This window comes from Zalophus californianus, chromosome 8, assembly GCF_009762305.2.
Source record: "Zalophus californianus isolate mZalCal1 chromosome 8, mZalCal1.pri.v2, whole genome shotgun sequence".
NCBI classification, from domain to species: domain Eukaryota; kingdom Metazoa; phylum Chordata; class Mammalia; order Carnivora; family Otariidae; genus Zalophus; species Zalophus californianus.
This window is the reverse complement of record NC_045602.1, coordinates 14,096,010-14,118,193: the sequence shown is the minus strand read 5'-3', so window position 1 is coordinate 14,118,193 and position 22,184 is coordinate 14,096,010. Positions and strand designations below refer to the sequence as shown.

Here is a 22,184-nt window from a genome sequence, read left to right as displayed (position 1 = left end):
AAGATTGTTAAGAGACACAGAAGCTCAGAACAGGAATTCAAACAATATAGTATGTTTGTTTAGGATAATTCAAAAATAGAGAATTCTCCTTATTTCCTTCATTAGTCAGCTTTTTGGAATGAGTCAAGAACATATGAAACATTAACAGTGGTAGTAACTGACCTACTAGCTACAAAAATCCTGATGCAACTAAGGGATTAAAAGTTATTCGCAATCGCTTCTTGGCCTTTTGGCTAAGATCAAGTGTAGTATCTGTTCTTATCAGTTTAATATCTGATATATCCTCTATCTGAGGACAATATATTAAATGGATTTTTGGAATGAGGAGATGGAATAGGAGCTTGCTCCATCCACTCCATGCATCGATCTGGTATTGCAGTACTTCCAAGAATGGTGCACCCCCCTCGGGGGGAAATAAAAAATTTTTTAAATAAATACATAAAAAATAAAAGTTATTTGCAAATTGTACCATGCTAAATTTGTCCTTAAAATCCACTCCACACCAAATATGGGTTTCTTTGTAGTACTGAAAAATAATGTTATTTTTAAATTTAATGGAACCCAATTGTCCACGGTCTTATCCCTCCTCATTCTCTCTTCTTGTCTATGTTCTCTTTAGCAGTGGTTAAGAATATTTCTCACATGGTGACATTAATATTGCATGAAATTTAGAAAATAAAAGAAAAAAAATGGTAGTAATTGGCTTTGTTCCAGCTGTTAACAAGAGATAACAAATGCAGAGATGGGTAGCAGGGATGCTGCAAATCATACTTGTCTTCTTGAGAATTCATTCCTTGATTTACATACCTAAAGCAAGAATAGGACTAGTTTTCTATCATAATCAGGAAAAACAAGAAAACAAAAGCAAAGAAGCATGCAAACAAGTAAACTAAGGCAAAAACACTAAGAGGTCAAGGGAAAATTGGTGGGGGGGCATAAAATGGAGTTGGAGGCATACGGAATTATCTTCTTAAAAAAAGCATTGGCTTTTCAAATTGCAAAATCACACGTTTATTGTGGAAAAATAAAATAAAAATCTTTTGAAAGAACAAAAAAATTTAAATCACCTATAGTGCCACTACTCAAAGAAAACAAATGTTAAATAAACTCTTCAGTGTACAAGACATTTTAAAAACAAAATTGACTTAAACTCTGCTATTCTAACCTGCTTTGGTATTTTCTATAGTTTTTCCTTATTAAACACCTATTTCTGTTTTTCTCTTATTTTGTTATTATTTGATGAGAGTATTATGTAGTATTTGCAATGAAGATTCAGTCTCACTTTACAAACATAATCCAGATTAGCATCCTCTGAATAATGACCTTAATTCATTCCAGAAACACAGGTAGGATACAAAAAAATACAAAACGCTATCACCATGCAAAATGCAAAACCAATGTAAAGCCATTCTAAATAAAAAGTACTGTGTTTCTGTTCCTTTAACAGATTCCACAGCAAAAGCAAATTTTCTCAAATTGTACATGGCTGCAAAGAAAACAAATGCTGGACTGTTGTTTTCTCTGCACTTTTCTGATTCTTAATTTTATAATGTGGCCAGGGCCACTGTATTATTTTGTGCATTCATTTTTTTATGAATAACTGCACCAATATTTGCTGACATGTCACTTTACAAAGAAAAATATACAGATTTAAATGCAAAGTATAAAGCATTAGGTAGTCTGTTTCACATAAGAAGCCCCACTGGTTGAAGGTTGCATTGTGGCATTGATTCGAAGATAAGGTTTTATCTCTGTTAATGTGAAAAGTTGTAGTTAATTCTGGACAAAGAGTGGGGACACATGTATTTTCTAAGTCATTATTATGAAAGGAAATAAGACTTTTACAGTCTTAAACATCAGAACGCATAAAATTCAGAAGTAGAAAGTTTGAGAGGGACATTCTTGTTGACAGTTTTGCTTTCCTTTTATTTGTGATTCAAATTGTATACCGGAATGGATTGCTATTGAAGGAAATTATGCAATTTCTCTCTCTGGAGGAACATTATTAACTGATCATATGTCATTTAAATGTGACCTTGACTCTAGCTGTCAAAATTTTAAATGCAGGTTATCTTCTGATTAGCAAAAGGTCTCCAAGGAATTTAAGATACGCTCTTAGCTGTGAGCAGATTTATATAAAAGGATACTGACTGTAGGGGCCCCTGGGTGGCTCAGTCGTTAAGCATCTGCCTTCAGCTCAGGTCGTGATCCCAGGGTCCTGGGATCAAGCCCCGCATCGGGTTCCCTGCTCCGCGGGAAGCCTGCTTCTCCCTCTCCCACTTTCTCGCTGTCTTTCTCTGTCAAATAAATCTTTAAAAGATTTATTTGTGTTCCCTCTCTCGCCGTGTTCCCTCTCTCGCTGTGTCTCTGTCAAATAAATCTTTAAAAAAAAAAGGATACTGACTGTAGCATTGTTTATAACAGTAAAACAGTAAGAACCAAATGTCCATTGAGGAATTTCTTTAATAAATTATGGTATGTTAAAAAGAACAGGTGACATGGAAAGATGGGATAGATCTACATGTACAATCTCCAAGTTTTAAAATGAAAACAGGTACAAAATAGGTTATATATCAGGGATGACTGTAGTTTAGGAAGGGGAAGAAGAATTACTCTTCAAAGTATACTCCTTTGTGTTAATTTTTTTAATAATTATAAGCATATATTATTTTTCAAATTAAAAAATGTTAAAAAAAATGTGGTCCTATCTGTAAAAGGTTGGGGAAATAAAACTAGAAATCTTTAGGTGGTTTACTTCTTGCCTAAATATTAAGAGATCAAATATGACTATAGTTCATGGGTCAAATTAAAAAGCAAGGTTCTGCAAATTTACAAGTACCTCATATCAAATCTGACTTGAGTATGGCTTTTTTAGGGATGAGAGATTCACATTTTCTGGTTTCCTTCAGATCATCTAGGAGCTAGTCATGTGGACTTAGGCAAGGCGCATTCTTTCCTCTGGCCTTTCCTGCTCACAGGTTCCTTCCTTCCGGTCTTATCTCTAATGCTTCATTTCATGAGTTAACCACACATACATAAGTAAATAATAATGAATGAAGATTGCATCTAGTGCAGTGTTGTTTATGATGGCACAGATAAACACACATTTATGTAAAGGACTGCAAGGCGTATTATAGTCCTTCCGAAGGTTGTAGAAAAAAAAATTAGAGATGTTGATGAGGTAGACTCTTGATTTTCCAACCTCAGTCCTCTAAATATTTCAAGCACATTAGGAACATTTTGTAAAGACTTTAATGGAATATTATTCACTAGGGCAGCCAAGCCTGGAAAAAAATAAGCCTGGAACTGATTCTATTAAAACACTAAAATTCCACAGATTGGATCCCTTAAGCAAGATCAAGGGGGCTTTTAACTAAACCCATAAATGATATGTTTTTTAAAGATTTTATTTATTTACTTGGGGGGGAGAGGAAACACAAGCAGGGGAGGGGTAGAGACAGAGGGAGAAGCAGACTTCCCCCTGAGCAGGGAGCCCAATGCGGAGCTCCATTCCAGGACCCTGGATCATGACCTGAGCAGAAGGCAGATACTTAACTGACTGAGCCACCCAGGTACCCCAATAATATTTTTAATATAACATGATTATTACACTTAAAACGTAATTCTTCATGCTATTTTGTTTTCTTTTGTCAGAATATACCTGGTTTAAAGAACAAGCATCCACAGTTATGTTACAGAACCACCAGCACTGGTAGTTGAACAGTTATCAGTAATGTCTACCTAGGACACCTATTTTGGCTATTCCTTTATTAAAACGTGAGAGAAGACTACAAAGTTGGAATCACAGCTACTTAAACACAACTGTTGGGGTGCCCGGGTGGCTCAGTCGGTTAAGTGTCTGCCTTTGGCTCGGGTCATGATCCCAGGGTCCTGGGATCGAGCCCCGCATCGGGCTCCCTGCTTAGCAGAGAGCCTGCTTCTCCCTCTCCCTCTGCCTGCCTCTCTGCCTACTTGTGCTATTTCTCTGTCAAATAAATACAATCTTAAAAAAAAAAAAAACTGTTATGAACGATGTAGGCAAAAAGAAAAAGAATGACAGAACTATCTGTTGGTTCCCAGAAAGCAAAATTTGAGTTACTATCTCTGAGCTGAAGTGTTTTCTTCTCCACTTTTCCTGAGTTATGTGATATTTTCCAGAAAACTGTCTCTTTCGTTGCCTATCTTTTTGGTCACCATATTTTACAATCTATCTCAAAGCTTTTCAAACCGACTTTGATACCTTACCCTACAGTCCCTGTGTAGCTATTGAAATGGATCTGAAAAAGAAGAGTGTCTCTTTGTGCTCCCCAAGCACACACCTATAAAATAGTAATGCTTGGCTCAGTTTTTTCATTAGCATGGTAGAATTGCTGCTACTGTGAAATATACTTTTTTTTTCTCTGAATGATAGGAATCAAGGGGACATTTTAATAGGAGCTAGCTTCCATGACACGCACCAATGAATCTTTTTTTTCTAACTTTACATTAATGAACTTCTGTTAGACCTTGAATTACAAAGTTTTATAAAGCCTTCACTACTTTTAACTAAAAAAATAACGAATTAGAACTATGCCAAGCAATGTATTAAAAGGGTTGGGAGTGGGCATGGGAACTGGAAAGTGAGCAGAAAGAATTATAAAAGAATATTTTTAGAGGCAGAGGCAGACTACACTGGAAAGGACATTATTGCTGAGTCTCCTTTGAAGACTCTATGATGAACTCTTCTCCAGTCTCCCTAATATTATTTATCCCACTTCATCTGACATCTCCCCTGGGCTGTTAACTAGAATATTGAATTGCCTACTTTGCCTTCATGTAGATGCATAATATGCATTTAACTCTTGATTCCACCACCTGTCCTCAAAACTGTCTTACTTCCAGTTGCTTAGGCCAAAAACCTAGCAGTCCTTCTTGATTCTTCTCTGTACTTAGCTCCCCAACACCTGCTCCATCAACAAATCTTTCAAAATATATCCGAAATCCCCATTTCTAATGATAGTCTCCTGGCACTGCCTGTATACAACTGTAACAGTCTCCCAACTGGCCTCCCTGCTTCTACTTTTTACTACCCTCCTCTCTTACACAATCATTCTCCTCGTAGAAGCCAGTGATCCTGTTTAAAAACCTAAAACATATTAAAATCATCATCTGATTGTCACATGTTAATTTACTCCTTCTGTTTGTCACATTAATTTACTTCTTCACTTATGGTGCTATCTTATAGCCAGTTATAAAATGCAAAAAGAAATTATGTAAAATTACCTAAGTGTTTTACATGTAATACATTATTTTAAAATACTATTTTAGGATTATCTTCACTAGATCTATGATCTAAATCGAATTGGTTAAGTTTAAAAGGCATGTTCCTTTTGAAAAATCACTCCTAAAAGTAGAATATATAAAGAATACCCCAACAGTCCAGAAAGGGAAAAATTATGTGAAATGTTTATTTTATGAAAATAACACGTTTTAAGAACACAGTTAATTCTAAATGTCTATTCCCATGATGTATTGCTGTCCCTTCCTTGCCACTTTCTTTGCTCCAGTGTTTCCTCTGGAACAGTAAGATTGTAAAAGCATATAAAGTTGCAAAAAGGGACAGAATGCAACAGCTTTTAAGATACTCAAGTACAAATACACTCAAAGATAGAACAGATGGTTTTTGAATGAGGTCATGATCAACCTGATGAGGTTACTCGAAAATAGCTTAGCATTAAGTAAAATTTAAATACAACATATATCAAACTCACAACTATGTATAATTTTTTCTTGCTTATTTTTTAATAAGGTACAATTTGAAAAATTTGTGGTGTAGGATTTGGTGAGTCTCTACTCCTATCTTTTATAACGTAGTAAATTTTATTGACATCAATCTGATCGTGCATCAATGTATATTACATATAAAAAGAAGTCTCCTTAACATATTAACAATTCTTAAGAATTAATGTGATACTAGAATACTTAAATGAATCAACAAAGTCAGAGCAACCCACAGTAAGTAACTTCATAACCTATTAGTGTCTTCAATTTTAGTTTACTGTAAAAGCACTAGACTTGGGATTGGAAACCTAGGATTTTGGTCTTTGATATAATACTGAAGCTGTATGACCTCGGGAAGATATTTAACCCATCTACAAAATGAGAGGCACTAAACCAGATGAACTATAAGATTCTGATAGCCTTTGAACCTCATGACCAGTTTTGGTAGTTTGTACTAAAATAAAGACAATCACTCTATTCTAGATACTATTACTTGACAGAAAGGACATGAATTTCTAGTTTAAAGAAAGGGCTCAAGAATCCACTTCAGGTTAAAACAAAACAAATCCTTTGATGTAACCATATGGTGCCCATAAATCAATTTATGCTCCCAAAACTTCCTTAAAAGCTAATAAGCTTTTATTGGTTAATTATAAAACTGAATGAGGTGAGAAAAGCACAGAACCTTGCTAATTCTAGTAATGAATCAAATTTTAAAGAACATAAAAAGAGGTCAGTGGTTTGATTTACGCAAAAATACACATTTTATTAAACCAACAGTTTTCCAATTTTATTTCCGTTTTAAGCCAAAACATTAGAAAAAAACCTCCTTAACAACAAAGTGAGAAATATTTTCAATTTCCCAATTCCCACTTACAAGACTGTTTTCATATAAAGATAGGTAAATGGTTTATTTCAGTACAAGATTGGATTGTATGGGATTTCCATATAATTTCACTAATTAATGCTGGGTTTTTTTTATGATTTCTTCAGTTTTTTTTTAAGATTTTATTTATTTATTTGCCCGAGAGAGAGAGAGAGAGAGAGAGAGAGAGAGAGAGAATACAAGCAGGGGGAGTGGCAGGCAGAGGGAGAAGCAGCCTCCTTGCTAAGCAAGGAGCCCGATGTGGGACTCGATCCCAGGATCCTGAGATCATGACCTGAGCCAAAGGCAGATACTTAACCATCTGAGCCACCCAGGCGCCCCGATTTTTTCAGTTTCATTTTCATATGAATTTAGCGTAAACTTTGAAGCATAACATACCCCAGACTTAACTTAGAGTTAAGTATTTACCAAATGTTTACTATGTACCAGGAATCCCAGATGCTAGATACAATGAGGGAAAAGCCCTGCACTTAAGTACTTTAATAGGGCAAATGAGACTAGAGATGAAAAGAGATTTACAACAATGTGACAGGGACAGGCAGAGGTAACAGGAGTGAGCTATAGGACTACATTGAGGAAGTACCTTACCTAATATTGGGCATCAAAAAAGGCTTCCTAAAGGAAGTGACATCTGAGCAGAAACCACCCAACTGTTCCCCATTGTTTACCAACAAGGACCCTTAGACCAGATAGCATAGTGTTTCAGTCTATTTCGACCAGGTCCTACTTCTCACTGTGCCATGGCAAGGGCCCCAACGGGAAGAATATACATTTGATTATCTTTACAAGCAAAAGGTGACTTCGATGGAAGGAATTCCATTACTGGAGCCCAGAAATTTGTCATCTACTTGGGGGTGAAGTGGGGTAGCGGTAAATGCCACTTTTTCCCATCTTCCAAGGGAAGACTGCGGAATATAGGAAGTAGAGTATTTGACTAGATCAACATAATCACTTGAGGGGTTGTGTAAAGGCAGAAGAGGTGAGAACAGCACTGTAAGCTACGCCAAGAAACTTAAAACTTCGTTAGTTCCGATATTTATTGAGGGGGTTTACAGTACCGGCCAGGGCGGGGGCAAGACTGTAAATAACCACAATGCCTTAAGGTAACTGATATCGTGGAAGTATTTTTCAGAGCACAACACTGAACAAGGAACACCTCCGTGGGACTACGCCCACTTGGGCCTGGCACCGGGCGTGGGCGTTCGCCCTACAGTGTGCCGGGGAGGAAGACATCCAGGGGCCATTGGCCTTGGCGGAGAAGGGCGAGGGCGGGGAGGCCGGAGGCCAAGCAAGCAGGGCCGGATGGTGGCCACGCGGACCTCCCACCGTACTCCCAGCCGAGCCGCTGACCGAGGTTCGGAGGAGCGCCCCAACCCAGCCTTTCAGAGGAGCCCGAGGAAGAACCGGGCGGGGCCGCCTCTCCACGGTCCGCGGGACTTACCCGGACAACCGTTTCTCCTCGGTTTTGGAAGACGCCCCTCCGTCATTTACGTTTGGTCTGAATGCTAACTATTGCTGCCTCCAAGTTTACAAATTTTCTAAGAAAACAAAAAAAAATCTGAAGGAACGAAATGGAAAAGTCCTCTTTCCTTTTTTCCCTAAGCAAAGACTAACATTTGGGTTGCAGCACCCGACCCGGGAAATTGCGGGACGCACTTCTAATTCGGCGCCTTCTCCCACATGGCCCCGCCTCTTCCGGGAAGTAACCGTCCCCTTTCCGCGACCGCAGTCTCTCGCTAGACTTTCCCGGCTTCCAGACGGTCGGCTCTACGCATGCTTGGAACTGTTGCTGGGGTACTCCGAGTTCTCTTCCCTTTCACTTAGGCAAATCATCCGGCCCCGCACGTCCCGCCGACGCCGAGCCCTGCGTGCCTACCAGCTTCCCCGCCGGCTGAGGGGGCACTTCCGGCCCCTCCTCTTAGACTCTAGGGGCGCGAAAACTCTGAACCGCGCACGCGCGGGCTGAGCCCCGGCGGGAGGGGGGGGCGGGGCGCAGGCGCGGAGTGTCCGGCGGTCGGCGCCGGGGCAGCCAGCCTCTTGCCTTCTCCCACCGCGGGCGCGCGGTTCCCCGTGGGCCAACGGCGGGCAGCCGAGGCCGAGACGCCCCAGGGTGTCCTTAGCGCCCCGCTGCACCGCGACCGCCGCGCCGATTGGGTTCCTTGGGGAGACTTGGACTTGTTCGAGGTAAGGTGAGGGCGCGCGCTGTCGCTCTCCCTTGCTCCGGATCCATCCCCTGTCGCTGCCCCCTTAGCCGGCGCCCTCCAGCCCACCTGGTGGTGGCTCGGTCACCGGAGCTGCGGCGGTGTCCAGGGTGTCCCCGCGGGCCCGAGTGGGCCAGCCCGCCGGCGGGGATCTTCGGGCTGTCTCTGCGGGCGACACAGGTCTCCTGAACCGCGGGAAACTTGCCAGTCGCCGCTGGGCCCCTCCTCGGGCTCCGCCGGCGGGGCTGACAAATCCGGCTGGGGCTGTGGGACCCGGCGCCCGGCCCCTACCGGCCCTCGGCTGAGGGGGAGTAGCTTGAAGGGATGGGTGGGCTCGGACATCCGGCTCTTAGCGCGAATCTGAGACCTCACCGGCAACAACTTAGTCTGTTTACGAGATGTATGCAAATAGCACTTCGATTTGTTGTTAAACCCCAGCGTCATGACAACGCAGATTGTATTATCTAGAAAAATTAAATTGTTATGTTTGGAGGTTTTATGATGGCATTTCTATTCCCTCTTCTCTTGTGGAAATGAACCGAAGAGGAATCCCGATTGGGAATTGCGGAACACAAGACTCTAGGATAGAGAAACGGCTGTGGGACCAATAAGACTTCAGATAATATTGTGATAATTCATGGAAAGAGCAACTGTTTTGTGTGTAAACCCTGAAGGCAGAACTTAAGCGAGCGCTTTTACTCTGTGTATATTTCATGAGTAGGAGATTAAAAGCGAGTGTTTTAAGACAAGCTATTCTGGAATGTATATTCAGAGAAAAAAAAAAAAGTCCAAACTCCCTAACTTTTAGATGACTGCTGTATAGTCTTTTAAAATATTCAATAGAAAAAAAATTCAGTAACATATGCATTGGCCTGCAGGTATTAGGTAGTAGTTACTTGGGTGTGTGGGTGCAAGGGAACATATTAGAACTTCTTAGATTTACTTTATTCTAGTACTGTGCGAAATACACAGAGTGATAATTTTATTTTGAAATATGTATTCAAAATTTCTTTTTCTGAATGGCGATGAGTACAGAAAATTTGGAGATCACTAGAATATTGCTTATAAAGCATTTTTTTTTTTGTAAGAGAACGAGTGTTGTGTGACCCAGAGCTTTTTGGTATCACCTCCTAAGTTTTAGTTCTTATTCTGTAATTGGATTCTAAGTGGTGTGTGTGTGTGTGTGTGTGTGTGTGTGTGTGGGGGGTGTGTGTGTGTGTGTGTGTGTGTGTGTGTGTGTGTGTGTGTGTGTGTGTGTGGGTGGTGGGAGGAGGACATTTGTAGCCCTGTCTCTATCTATAATAAATTATCTATAATAAATGTAAAGCATTTAGTATTGAGCTTGGCAACAAAGGTAAGCACAAAAGGGTATACTAAAGTTGTTAAAGTGAGAATCAGTTTTTGTTCCCCAAAAGTTTATTTTACTGAGTGTCTAGATGTAGAATTTTATATAAAACCTACCTAAATCTTGACTTACCTAAATTTTTAGAACAAAGTTAGAAAAATTAATCAAAGCTGTATTTGACTTACTTTCAGGAATCAATAAACAAGAAACTCAAAATTTTACCATAATGGTATGCATTATATTTAAGGCATAATTACATGTCACAGTTCTATCTATACACACACATTAGTAAGTCCAGGTGCCTGAGGGTCAAGTATAGTCACTTCTAGTAATGTTAGCATTTTGATTCACTAGTTGAGATACATCTTTTCTCACTTACTTTCCCTGGTGACCAAATTCAGAATAATTTCTGTAGCTTTCTTAGCATCACTCCCAAATCCACCCCTACTGCAGAGTGTATTTTACTGCCTATTGACCTCTCCTTCTTAATATCCTAGGAACGCTTCAAACTCAGTGTTTCCAAACAAAATAAATGTATTATTTACCCCTTTTCTTTCCAAACCTGCACTGTCTACTTATTACGGCATTTAACATTGTGTGAAGATTGTTTCTAAAAATGAAACACAAAATGAAATTTTTTAAAGCCCAAAGTTTTAATTGGCTCAGATAGTAACATTAGAAGGACACATCACAGTACAATCCTTTTTGTAGCTTTATACATTAACAAAACATAGATAAGACAAATAATAGCCAATTTCGTTGCCTATAAACAAACTCAGTCGTTCATGCCTGGACGAACCTGGGCATTGAAGAAGTTTGACTTTGGGTTTTGACAAACCTGGGTTTGGATCTGAGCTCTGCTAAGTTACAACTACACAAGTCTGGGCAGAAAGTCTTCTTGAGTCTCAATATCCCCCTTTGTAAAATAAGGACAGTGCTTATATGAATGTTGAGGATTAAAAGAGATAAAGTGTTTATCTCAAAAGATAAGCATGTAGTAAGTAGATATTTAACAAATGTTAATTCTACTCCCCCATTTCACCCATGCTTTTATTTTTTATTTTTTTAAAGATTTTATTTATTTATTTGACGGAGAATGACAGCGAGAGAGGGAACACAAAGCAGGGGGAATGGGAGAGGGAGAAGCAGGCTTCCCACGGAGCAGGGAGCCCGATATGGGGCTCCAGTGCAGGGCTCGATATGGGGCTCGATATGGGGCTCCAATGCAGGGCTCGATATGGGGCTTGAACCCAGGACCCTGGGACCATGACCTGAGCCGAAAGCATCAAAGGCAGATGCTTAATGACTGAGCCATCCAGGCACCCCTCACCCATACTTTTAAATCTCTTTTGGTTTCTTCTGTTCCTCTCATCCCTGATATTGCCACTGCTTTTCTTCAGCGCCTCCTCACCCTTTAGTGGCTGGTCTCTTTTGCCCCCATTCACACTGATCTAGAATTGTTTGATAGATGGACTTAAGAATTTTTTCACTTAACTATTTATATTATTTATTATGTATTGCATCTTATGATTTTATGAAAAATCCCAAGCAATGTGCTTAATTATTAATTAGTTCACTACATTAAAAATGAGATTGTTTAATGCAGAATTGAGTATGTCGGTGGTGGTGGGAGGGGCAGAATTGGAGATGAGGTAAACAGTCCACAGCAGATGCAGATATAGCAGCAATTTGCCTTTATTTTTGACCATTATTTCCTGTTGATAATTTCAGTTCTGTTACATCCTGTTCTCACTGTTGCGTTAGGCTGTAGACGCAAAGATTCAGATCTAGAACTTTACCAGATGTTAATGGGAAGTATGAATTATTAGATGGTTCACAATAAAATTTAATATTTAGGAATTTATAATCCTGTTGAAGTGTATTTGATCTATCAAATTTCCTATTCACTAACTTGCTGTAATGAACTCTTGGTTATTGATTTTCCTTCTTGAACTTACTTTTCATTGACAGTTGTATATATGTTACTATCCTGCTCTGATTTGCTTCCTGTGAGGGAGAGATGTATCCCTTAATTCTGACTTTTTTATTGTAAATAAACAAATGAAGAGCTTTATGGCTGTATTGAAAATCCCAGAGGAGATTTTTTTTTTCCCTTTTGTATTTCAGAATATTAGAAGTATTTTTCTTTGTATCTATTTATATGTCTCTTTAGCCTTTTGGAAATAATTTTACTGTTTTAACTTGTATCTAACTCTCAGGACATTCATATGTGTTTTTAAAAATCCATTATCATTAAATTACAGAGTTATTTGTATTTTAAAAGGTAGGATCCTTCAGTGTCTGTCAGATGCATGTTACCATGGCAACCTAATAGAAAACTGCAAATCCTAGGCCAAGCATAGCAAATAAAAAACATCGTCATCATGTAGCACACCATCTTCTGTGTAGTACAGAATCTCACATTCATTTTAAAAAGCTTAACCACATTTATCTACAAGCACCTCCCTCCCCCAGTTTTACTTGAAAAACTGCCATTTTTTTTCATGGTAAAATACTAAAATCAGTCAGCTGATGTCTGAGTGCCTGCTAACTGCAAGATCGTTATTGGGCATTAATGAAAACAGTATCTAAAAAGGCATTTAGCGTGGGGAAAACCAAACGGTAATGTGTCCTCTTTGCTTTCCTGCAATAAATAAATTACTGCTCAGTAATTGAGAAGGAAATAGAGAATGGGTGGGAGAGAAGAAGGTATTTTGGGGAAAATAATGGCATGGTGGTATTCCAGGGAATTTAAGTTAGCAACAAGCTGAAACTAATATACGTTGACTCTTGTTAAATAGTTTGAGAAATAGGTTGGATTTTCAAGTTTTAACTTGTTTGAGAGATTCAAAATTAACATTCAATTATTTGAAAAAGAAAGATGTTAACTATTATGTAATTGTGACTGTAATCTTAGTATTGTCTCAGGCATTTGTTTAGGTTAAATGTCCTTCAGATTTGATCTAATAAATACCTTTTAGATGGCATTTGTTTTATTATGATTAGGTTCTTCATTGCCTTCAGGATAGGATAAAGTCCAAGTTTTAGAATGTTGTTTACAACAGTTCTTCTTAAACTTTAATGCACTTGTGAATCTCCTGAGATCTTGTTAAAAATGAAGTTTCTAATTCATTTGGTTTAGGAAGGGGCCTGAGATTCTGGATATCTAATACATTCCCAGGAGATGTAGATGCTACTTGCTGGTCCTTGGACCATACTTTGAATATCAAGTCTATAAGTCATTTTATGGTTGGCTTCTTCTCTGCTGCTCTAACTTAATTGCTTGTTAGCTGTGCCTTACAATTTATGGCACTGTGTCATGGACTTGATTATAGTATCCCCTGTACTAAGCAGTTTGCAGTGTGTGGTCCAGGACTCTTTCAAAGGGTCTACAAAGTCAAACAGTTTTCATAATAACAGTCGGATGTTATTTGCCTTTTTCACTCTCATTCACTTATGAGCGAATGGAGTTTTCCAGAGGTTATGAGACGTGATGATGCCATTGCTCTGAGGACTGATAGAACATGTACATATGTGTTCTTTGTTTTAAAAGTTTCTCAGTTTTAATTTACAGTATGGTAGATATTGATAGGGGTAAATAAAAAACTCTTTCAAGTCCTGAGTACTTTTTAAGAGATCAGCCACAACCTTTGAGAACTGCTGCCCTATGTGTTGCGTTAGGCTGTAGACGCAAGGATTCAGATCTAGAACTTTACCAGAGCTCTTTCCTTAGCCTCAGTGACTCCAGGGGTCAACTGTGGAAGCCACAGTTTCACAAATAAAATCTTTTACCTTTTGTGAGTTTAAGAGTCAAAACATTTAGGTAGACCCATATCAATAAAATCTTGGCCATGAATAACTCTGAAGTAAAATCAGCTAGTGTAGCATACACACATGATTTATTTTTTTTTTAAAGATTTTATTTATTTATTTGAGAGAGAGAGAATGAGAGATAGAGAGCACTAGAGGGAAGAGGGTCAGAGGGAGAAGCAGACTCCCTGCTGAGCAGGGAGTCCGATGCGGGACTCGATCCTGGGACTCGATCCTGGGACTCCAGGATCATGAACTGAGCCGAAGGCAGTCGCTTAACCAACTGAGCCACCCAGGCACCCCATACACACATGATTTAAAAAGACAACAACATTACATTTATTACCTTATACTTCTGCAGGTTAGAAGTCTGACATGACTCCTGGGGCTAAAACCAAGACAGCAGTTGGGCTGTGTTTCTTCCTGGAGACTCGAGGGGAGAATCTGTTTCTTTGTCTTTCCAGCCTCTAGTAGCCACTGGTGTTCTTTGGCTTATGTACAGATGATATTTTTACTTTTTTAAAAGTAAAAACGAATGGACATAGTACTTAAAATTTAAGCTTTGTCTCATTTATTTTGTTAAGTTTAATGTGAATGGAAGCATCATATGGATGCCTATACTTGATTTACTGCATTGTTACTCTAATATATGTTCAGACCCGATGGCCAAAAGAAAGGAAGAAAATTTCTTCTCTCCTGAAAATGCCAAAAGATCAAGACAAGAAGAGCTGGATGACTTTGACAAAGACGGTGATGAAGATGAATGTACAGTTTCTTTCACTAATGGTACCTCTACTTTGGTAAGTGCAAAATTTGGGGCCTGGCATGGTTCTCATGTCTGGTTTATATGTCATATTCTTGATAATTCAATGTAAGGAAAGGCAGTATGATTTAAAAAAAAACCTAAGGTAAAATAATATGACTACTTTTGACATTTATGTTAATTATTGGAAACAATTGGTAAAGAAAACAATAAAAGAGCTCATTCTTTGGAATAATCAATAAATTTGACAAAACTCTAGCAAGGCCATCAAAGGGAAGAAGAGAAAGAAGGCACAAATTATCAGTAACAAAACTGTAGCATCAACCCTGCAGGCTTCAGGACAGTAAGGGACGTGACATGACATGGTGTTCAATATCATTTGTTATTGGGGAAGTACAAATTAAGACCACAATGAGATATTACTACACACCCATCAGAATGACTAAAATTAAAAACAGTGACAACAGTGACAAGTTCAAATGCTGGCAAGGATGAGGAGAAACTGGATCATTCATAGATTGCTGGTGGGAATGTAAAATAATACAGCCACTCTGAAAAGTAGTTCGGCTGTTCTTTTTTTTTAATTCACCATGCACCCTATAACACAGCATTTGTCCCAGAGAAAGGAAGATGTACCTTCACACAAAATTCTATACATGAATTTTTTTTTAAGATTTTATTTATTTATTTGATAGAGACACAGCGAGAGAGGGAACACGAGCAGGGGGAGTGGGAGAGGGAGAAGCAGGCTTCCCGCTGAGCAGGGAGCCCGATGCGGGGCTCGATCCCAGGACCCTGGGATCATGACCTGAGCTGAAGGCAGATGCTTAATGACTGAGCCACCCAGGTGCCCCTATACATGAATGTTTATAGCAGCTTTATTTATAATAGCCAGAAACTGAAACGACCCAGATGTCATTCAGTGAGTGAACAGGTTAAACACTATGGTACATTCATACCATGAAATACTACTTAGCAGTGAACTCCCGATGTAGGCAACAATAGCCATTTCTATAACATTTGTGAAGTGACAGTGTTCTAGAAATGTAGAACAGATTAGTGGACCAGGGGTTAAAGTCGGGGCCGATTGGGTGGGATGTGGCTTGGCTGTAAAAGGGCAACATGAGGGATCCTTGTGGTGATGGAAATGTTCTGTATCTTGACTGGATCAATGTCAGTATCCCTGTTGTGATATTGTACTACAGTTTTTAAGATGTACCGTGAGCAGAAACCCAAGTAAAGAATTCACAGTATCCCTCTGTTATTTCTTACAATGCATCTACAATTAGATCAAAATAAAAATTTACTTTAAAAAGTCTTCAACCATAATTTCCAATATTCTGCTCATACAAGGATGTAAATGCTTCTGCTTTTTAATAAGATGGCATCCAGAAGAAAAGAAACAGGGAGTTTTTAAAGACACTGTTAAAAAAGATTAAAAAATTTTATTGTACCAGTGGTTCTCGCTTCAAGGGGGGATTTTGCATCCCCCCCCACCCCGGGGGGACATTTAACAATATCTGTATATATTTTTGGTTATCACAACTTGGGGTTAGATGTGTGCTACCATCATCTAGTGGGTAGAAGCTAGGGATGTTGTTAAAATTCTCAAAATGCACCAAACAGCCCCCCTCCAACAAAAAATTATCTGACTCAAAATGCTAGTATTGTCCTATTAAGAAACTATGTGATACAATTATTAGATCCTTTAAGGACTTTAGAATGAGTGATTCCTCATAGAAGGTTCCCATTTAATTTCATCTTACTCTTTGAAGTTAAGGTTATTTGCTTACTATAACTTTTTTCATTAGTAACCCTGCTGAACTTTCTCCAAATGCTTAGGTGGTTATAGTGATTTTATTAGACACATTAATTGTTTTCTCTCTTCCTCTCTCTCTCTCTCTCTTTTTTTTTTTCTTTTGTTAATAGACCGCAGCAGAAGTTGGAATAATTGAGAGTATTCAGCTAAGGAACTTTATGTGTCATTCGATGCTTGGACCCTTTAAATTTGGTTCTAATGTCAACTTTGTTGTTGGCAACAATGGAAGTAAGTGCTTTTGTCCTCCTTATTTGACTTTGAGCAGTACTTTACAGTTAGAATGCATTAACTTTTTAAAATAGGTGTCTGTGAATGCTGATAAATGTAAGTTTTAGATCTAGAACTTGTAGTCATGAATATTTTCAGTATTTGCTGCCAGTCTACACTGTAAGAAAATAATGAGTTAACTCTAGGTTCGTTATTTATGTAGTAAGAATAAACATTTCCTGCTTATTTTTTTTTTAATCCATATACTTTGAAATTCATACCATAGAAGAGTGGACAAACTACCCTCATTGTGATTGAGGCAGCCTTGCATCTTACATCTATTAAATGTTATAATAGAGCATAAACAGAGTGCCATGGAATCCAAACATGAAAGAAACTACTTCTCACCGTGGCCAATGAAGCTTAAAGAGGAGGTGGTATTTGTGGTGGTACTTGAATGACTATGACAGATTCTGTAGGTCTTACTGGGGAAGAAGATGTGCATGGACAGTGGTGAACAACCTTAGATGGCTTTATCATATCCTACATGATAGGGAGGGGTAGAAACTGACACTTGAGAGTGCTGTTGTAGGTGATATTGGTGAGAACCTTGAATGCCATGATAAAGATTTTGGTGTTTTATTCAAAAGTCAGTGGAGAACCAATTAAAGTTTATGAGGAAGGGATGACACGGTCAAGATTTGTGAAACAAACTGGCCTCCTTGTGTGGAGAATGGATTAGAAGGGCAGAGACACAGGGGTTAGAAAGACCTGTTAGGCAGCTTTTGTGATGGACCAGCGTGGCCTGAGCTGTTGACAGTTTGATTGAGCCAGTACACGGAAAGGAGGCTTCTCAGAGTCTACAGCTGGTGGTGGTGCTTAGAAAGGACTGTAGGTGAGTGCAGCTCCACATTCTGTTCAGTGTTTAGTTGTCGTTCTTTGTTTCCCCTGCTTTGTGTTCAGTCAAGAGGAAAATGTTTTCAGAAGGAGAGAATGGACAGAGGGATTGTTGCTACTGGGAGGCCCCGCAGGACAAGAAATAAGGAAAGACTGGTGGGTTCTGCAATTAGGTCTTGTCTTTTTTTTTTTGTTTTTAATTTTGAAGCAGTGATTTTATTAATAAAACTGAGAGAAGAAGAAATAATGTAAACAGTGGAGGCAATAATTTTGGAAATAAAGAAACAGAGATTTAGAGACTCAAAAGGCATTCCAGGAACTAAATCAGGTTAACCAGTGGTATATTTGGGTTAATTTAGGGTATATCGTGGAACATAATAGGCTGGTAAGAGTTGATTGAATTGGTTGATTGTGGAGTTCAGAAAACGATTACATATTCTGGGTAATTGTTTAGATTTTGAAATTTCAGCTTGTGATATTTTATATCTGTTAGCATAAAAAGAAGTGTACTTTTCAGAAAGCTAGCAAATGAATAATATTCAAATTAGGAATAATAATTGTCAAAATATTACATAGAAACATTCATCTGTATGACTGATGATTTTTTCATATTTAAGTTCATTCATTCATTTGTTAAATACCAGAGTGCTTTTATGGGCCGCTATTGGAGATAGAACATTGAATAAAACAAACAACATCCCTGTCCCAATGGAGCTTGCTTGTATTCAAGGGTTGTTAAAAATAGTTTCTGACTTCTGTGAATTTATGGAAAAAGTAAATTATGTCTAAATTGGAATGTAATAAAAATTAGATGAATCAAGTATACATGTGTAATTAGAAAAGATAGACTCATTTTTAATATATTGGCTGATGGACCAAGGTGAAACAATGAGAGTTGTAGGTTGGAAAGCTGTCAACCATTTTTTTCCATTTCCTTATCAGTGACAAAAATTTGATTCCTGAAATGTACTATTTTTTTTCTAATAGCAGAGCTAAATATCTTGTGATAGGTACAACTTTTTTATGTTCGCTGAAAGAAAATGATAATTGAAGTGTAACACTTCATTTCAGGGTTAGAACTAATTTACATCTTCATTCAGAAATCTTTTTACATCAAATGGTGGGAGTCAGCCTTTTCATTTCTCTCTCTTTAATGAATGTGATTTCTTCAACACCTGTCTCTAGGTGGGAAGAGCGCCGTCCTCACAGCTCTCATCGTTGGCCTTGGAGGAAAAGCTGTCGCTACTAATAGAGGCTCTTCTTTAAAAGGTTTTGTGAAGGATGGACAGAAGTAAGTGTAAGAAGCAGCTGCTGTAGATTCCCAGTTCATATATATATATGATAGGAAATGAATTGGCTTCCCAGAACTAGAGCAGAATAGTCCTCTGTTTCCATCCCTTTCTCTTGCTCCCTGTTGCCAGCATGGCCAGTGTTGCCTGTTACTCTCTTCAGACAGAAAGCTTGTGTAAAGTACTACCATGTGCCTGCCCACTTACACTCTTGTTTCTGTTACCTTTTTGGAGGAAAGAACTAGCAGTGATAAATCTATTTATTTCTGCTTAAGGGAATATTTATAAACAACGGACTTTCCTGGCTCTTGACCCAAACTTCACCAAGTCCACGTTGGTATGATACAGGCAAAAGCAGAGTCAGTGACCAGCCAAGGGTCCCTACACAAAATTTCTGCCTCCAGTCCCTAAAAATTCCAAAAAAGTGTTCTGCTCTCTGTCTTTAGTTTTATGTCCTTTACTCAGGTGGTTTGCCAGTGAGTTTGATTTGAGGACCACAACAGCACATCTGTTTGTGGTCCATCTTGACTCTTGGAGAATGGTCATATAACTATTCTCATTGGCTCTATGCTTATATTTCTTTCTTTCTTTTTTTAAGATTTTTTAAATTAATTAATTAATTAATTAATTTATTTCAAAGAGAGAGCACAAGGGTGGGGGAGCAGAGGAATAAAGTAACTCCACACTGAGAGTGGAGCCCAATGCGGGGCTCGATCCCACAACCCTGAGATTATGACCTGAGCTGATGCTTAACTGCCTGAGCTACCCAGGTACCCCACTTGTATTTCTTTTTGATATAACTTGCCTTTGTGTAACTTATATATTAATTGCCTAGTTTGCATTATCATAGACTTAGGTCCTTTTGTCCATTAGGAGTACTCGTCAGGCTGATCTCCTTATTCTTCTTAATACAGTTTCAAGTAACTCTGAAGGGATCCTTGTGTCTTCTAAAAACTAGACGTCCCAAACTCTGTTACACTAGCTCTCAGAGTGAGGCTACTCCCATTGCTCATTTCTCTTTTGCATGCCCTGTGCCCAGAACCTCTGGAACTTTGATAATTAACAGTGATCTTATTTCATATAATAGACTTTCCTTCTGCTCAGTGTCATATCCATTTGACTTCTTCAATTGTATTACTAAAAAATAGAATGAGGATGGGATGTGAACCAGGATTGCAGTTTTCTTGTGTATCTCTCAGAAAACTATAAGGAATCTTAACCCTAAGCCAGGGTTCCAAGTGGACTCAGGAGAAGGGGTGAAGATACACAGAAAATAATTTCTCCATGCTGTATGGCCTTGGAAAAGAACTATTTGGTAACAATTCTCCAGTGTATTTTCTGTCTCTCCCTATCTTATTTGGGTCCCAGCCCAGCAAGGTCTTCTCCCCTCCGTAGTCCCCAACCAAATGATATCTGAAGTCAAAAAGAGTTATTTAAACATTTTTAATGGCCCCAGCTCTGTTTCAATTCATTATACCAAACTATACATTTCTTAGTTGTCCAAACAACCACCTGGTCTACTTAGCCAGATAACACATTGATCTTTCAGATAGGAGCTTCAGGAAAAAAAATTTTTTTTCTCTGTACCACTGTATGTTTTATGTCTCAATTAAATATTTTTTGTTTTTTTGCCATTTGGGAAGTATCTAGACCAAAGCAGAAACTTCTTTCTGAGACTTGTCCTCAAATATCATTTTAAAAAAGAAAAAAAGGCCAACTCACACAAATCACCAACTTTCAAGGATACAGCTGCCTATAGATAGGGATATTAATATATTTTAAACAGTTAATAACAGTTGACCCAGCTTTTCCTGAGCTCAGTTTCCTTTTTACTGACCTTGTCTGAAAAAGTAGCTTAAAAACAGCTTTATCAGACCCATTACTATTCCTCATTCCCTTTCTCATTTAAAAAGTTCGATATCTAGGAATTTCATGGGGCGCCTGGGTGGCTTGGTTGAGGGTCTGACTCCTGATTTCGGCTCAGGTCATGATCTCAGGGTTGTGGGATCCAGCCCTATGACGGGCTTCACGCTCAGTGGAGCTTTCTCTTAAGCCTTAGTTTTTTAAAAAACTTGCCTTTCTTTATTCAGATCCTACCACAACAGGATACCAGTGCCTCCCAAGTTCTCACAATACTAAAGGTAGTTATTAAATACAAGGAGTAGCTAGGAATGAAAATAATAAAGTAGATGTTTGCTAATCAAGAGAGATGTTTAATAATTCAGAGAGGAAATATATGTAGTCATTTTATTTTTTTGATTTTTTATTTAAATTCAATTTAATTAACATTTAGTTGCAGAGGTAGAATTTAGAGATTCATCAGTTGCATATAACACCCAGTGCTCATTCCATCAAGTGCCCTCCTTAATGTCCCATCACCCAGTTACCCCATCCCCCCATTCACCTCCCCTCCAGCAACCCTTCATTTATTTCTATCGTTAAGAGTCTCTTATACTTTGTCTTCCTCTCTGTTTCCATCTTACTTTATTTTTCCTTCCCTTCCCCTATGTTCATCTGTCTTGTTTCTTAAATTCCACATATGAGTGAAATCATATGATGTTTGTCTTTCTCTGACTGACTTATTTCACTTAGCCTAACACCTTCTAGTTCTATCCACGTCATTGCAAATGGCAAGATTTCATTCTTTTTATGGCTGAGTAATAATCCAACGTATATATACACCACATCTTCTTTATCCATTCATCTATTGATGAACATCTGGGCTCTTTCCATGTTTTGGCTTTTATGGACATTGCTGCTATAAACATTGGGGTGCAAGTGCCCCTTCAAATCACTGTGTTTGTATTCTTTGGATAAATACCTGGTAGTGCAGTTGCTGGGTCGTAGGAAAGCTCTATTTTTCACTTTCTGAGGAAGCTCCATACTGTTTTCCAGAGTGGCTGCACCAGCTTGCATTCCCACCAACAATGTAGGAGGGTTCCCCTTTCTCCGCATCCCCGCCAACATCTGTCATTTCCTGACTTGTTAATTTTAGCCATTCTGACTGGTGTGAGGTGGTATCTCATGGAGGTTTTGATTTGTATTTCCCTGATGTCATGTGGTATTGAGCGTGTTTTCATGTGCTGTTGGCCATTTGTATGTCTTCTTTGGAGAAATGTCTGTTCATGTCTTCTGCCCATTTCTTGACTGGATTTTTTGTTTTTTTGGGTGTTGAGTTTGATAAGTTCTTTGTAGATTTTGGATAGT

At 38.6% G+C, this 22,184-nt stretch overlaps 3 protein-coding genes and 1 non-coding gene across 7 annotated transcripts in view; 2 read left to right on the top strand and 2 right to left on the bottom strand.

Moving 5' to 3' along the window:
* GEN1 (GEN1 Holliday junction 5' flap endonuclease) overlaps positions 1-8,356 on the bottom strand; it is a 28,029-nt gene extending 19,673 nt beyond the window's left edge. Inside the window, exon 1 of one of the 2 annotated variants that reach the window (XM_027622760.1) lies at positions 8,303-8,356. The gene's annotated coding sequence lies outside the window, so the exon portion shown is untranslated. Of the gene's footprint in view, positions 1-8,087; positions 8,227-8,302 lie in introns of those variants that run through there. The other variant, XM_027622759.1, reaches the window with a different exon arrangement.
* Positions 1-22,184, top strand: part of SMC6 (structural maintenance of chromosomes 6) — a 118,653-nt gene that overhangs the window by 35,046 nt on the left and 61,423 nt on the right. For 2 of the 3 annotated variants that reach the window (XM_027622758.2, XM_027622756.2), the window contains exons 1-4: positions 8,647-8,830; positions 14,660-14,802; positions 16,695-16,812; positions 18,874-18,979. In XM_027622758.2, coding sequence (XP_027478559.1) covers positions 14,665-14,802; positions 16,695-16,812; positions 18,874-18,979 — 362 coding nt within the window. In that variant the 5' untranslated portion in view covers positions 8,647-8,830; positions 14,660-14,664. Of the gene's footprint in view, positions 1-8,646; positions 8,831-14,659; positions 14,803-16,694; positions 16,813-18,873; positions 18,980-22,184 lie in introns of those variants that run through there. The other variant, XM_027622757.2, reaches the window with a different exon arrangement.
* LOC113938821 lies at positions 214-404 on the top strand. The gene has a single exon (XR_003525020.1). It is a non-coding gene; the product is annotated as a U2 spliceosomal RNA (small nuclear RNA).
* On the bottom strand, positions 8,839-10,007 carry LOC113937865. Its single transcript, XM_027622761.2, has one exon. It carries the CDS (start codon positions 9,289-9,291, stop codon positions 8,932-8,934), a length of 360 nt encoding a protein of 119 aa, XP_027478562.1. The 5' UTR covers positions 9,292-10,007; the 3' UTR covers positions 8,839-8,931.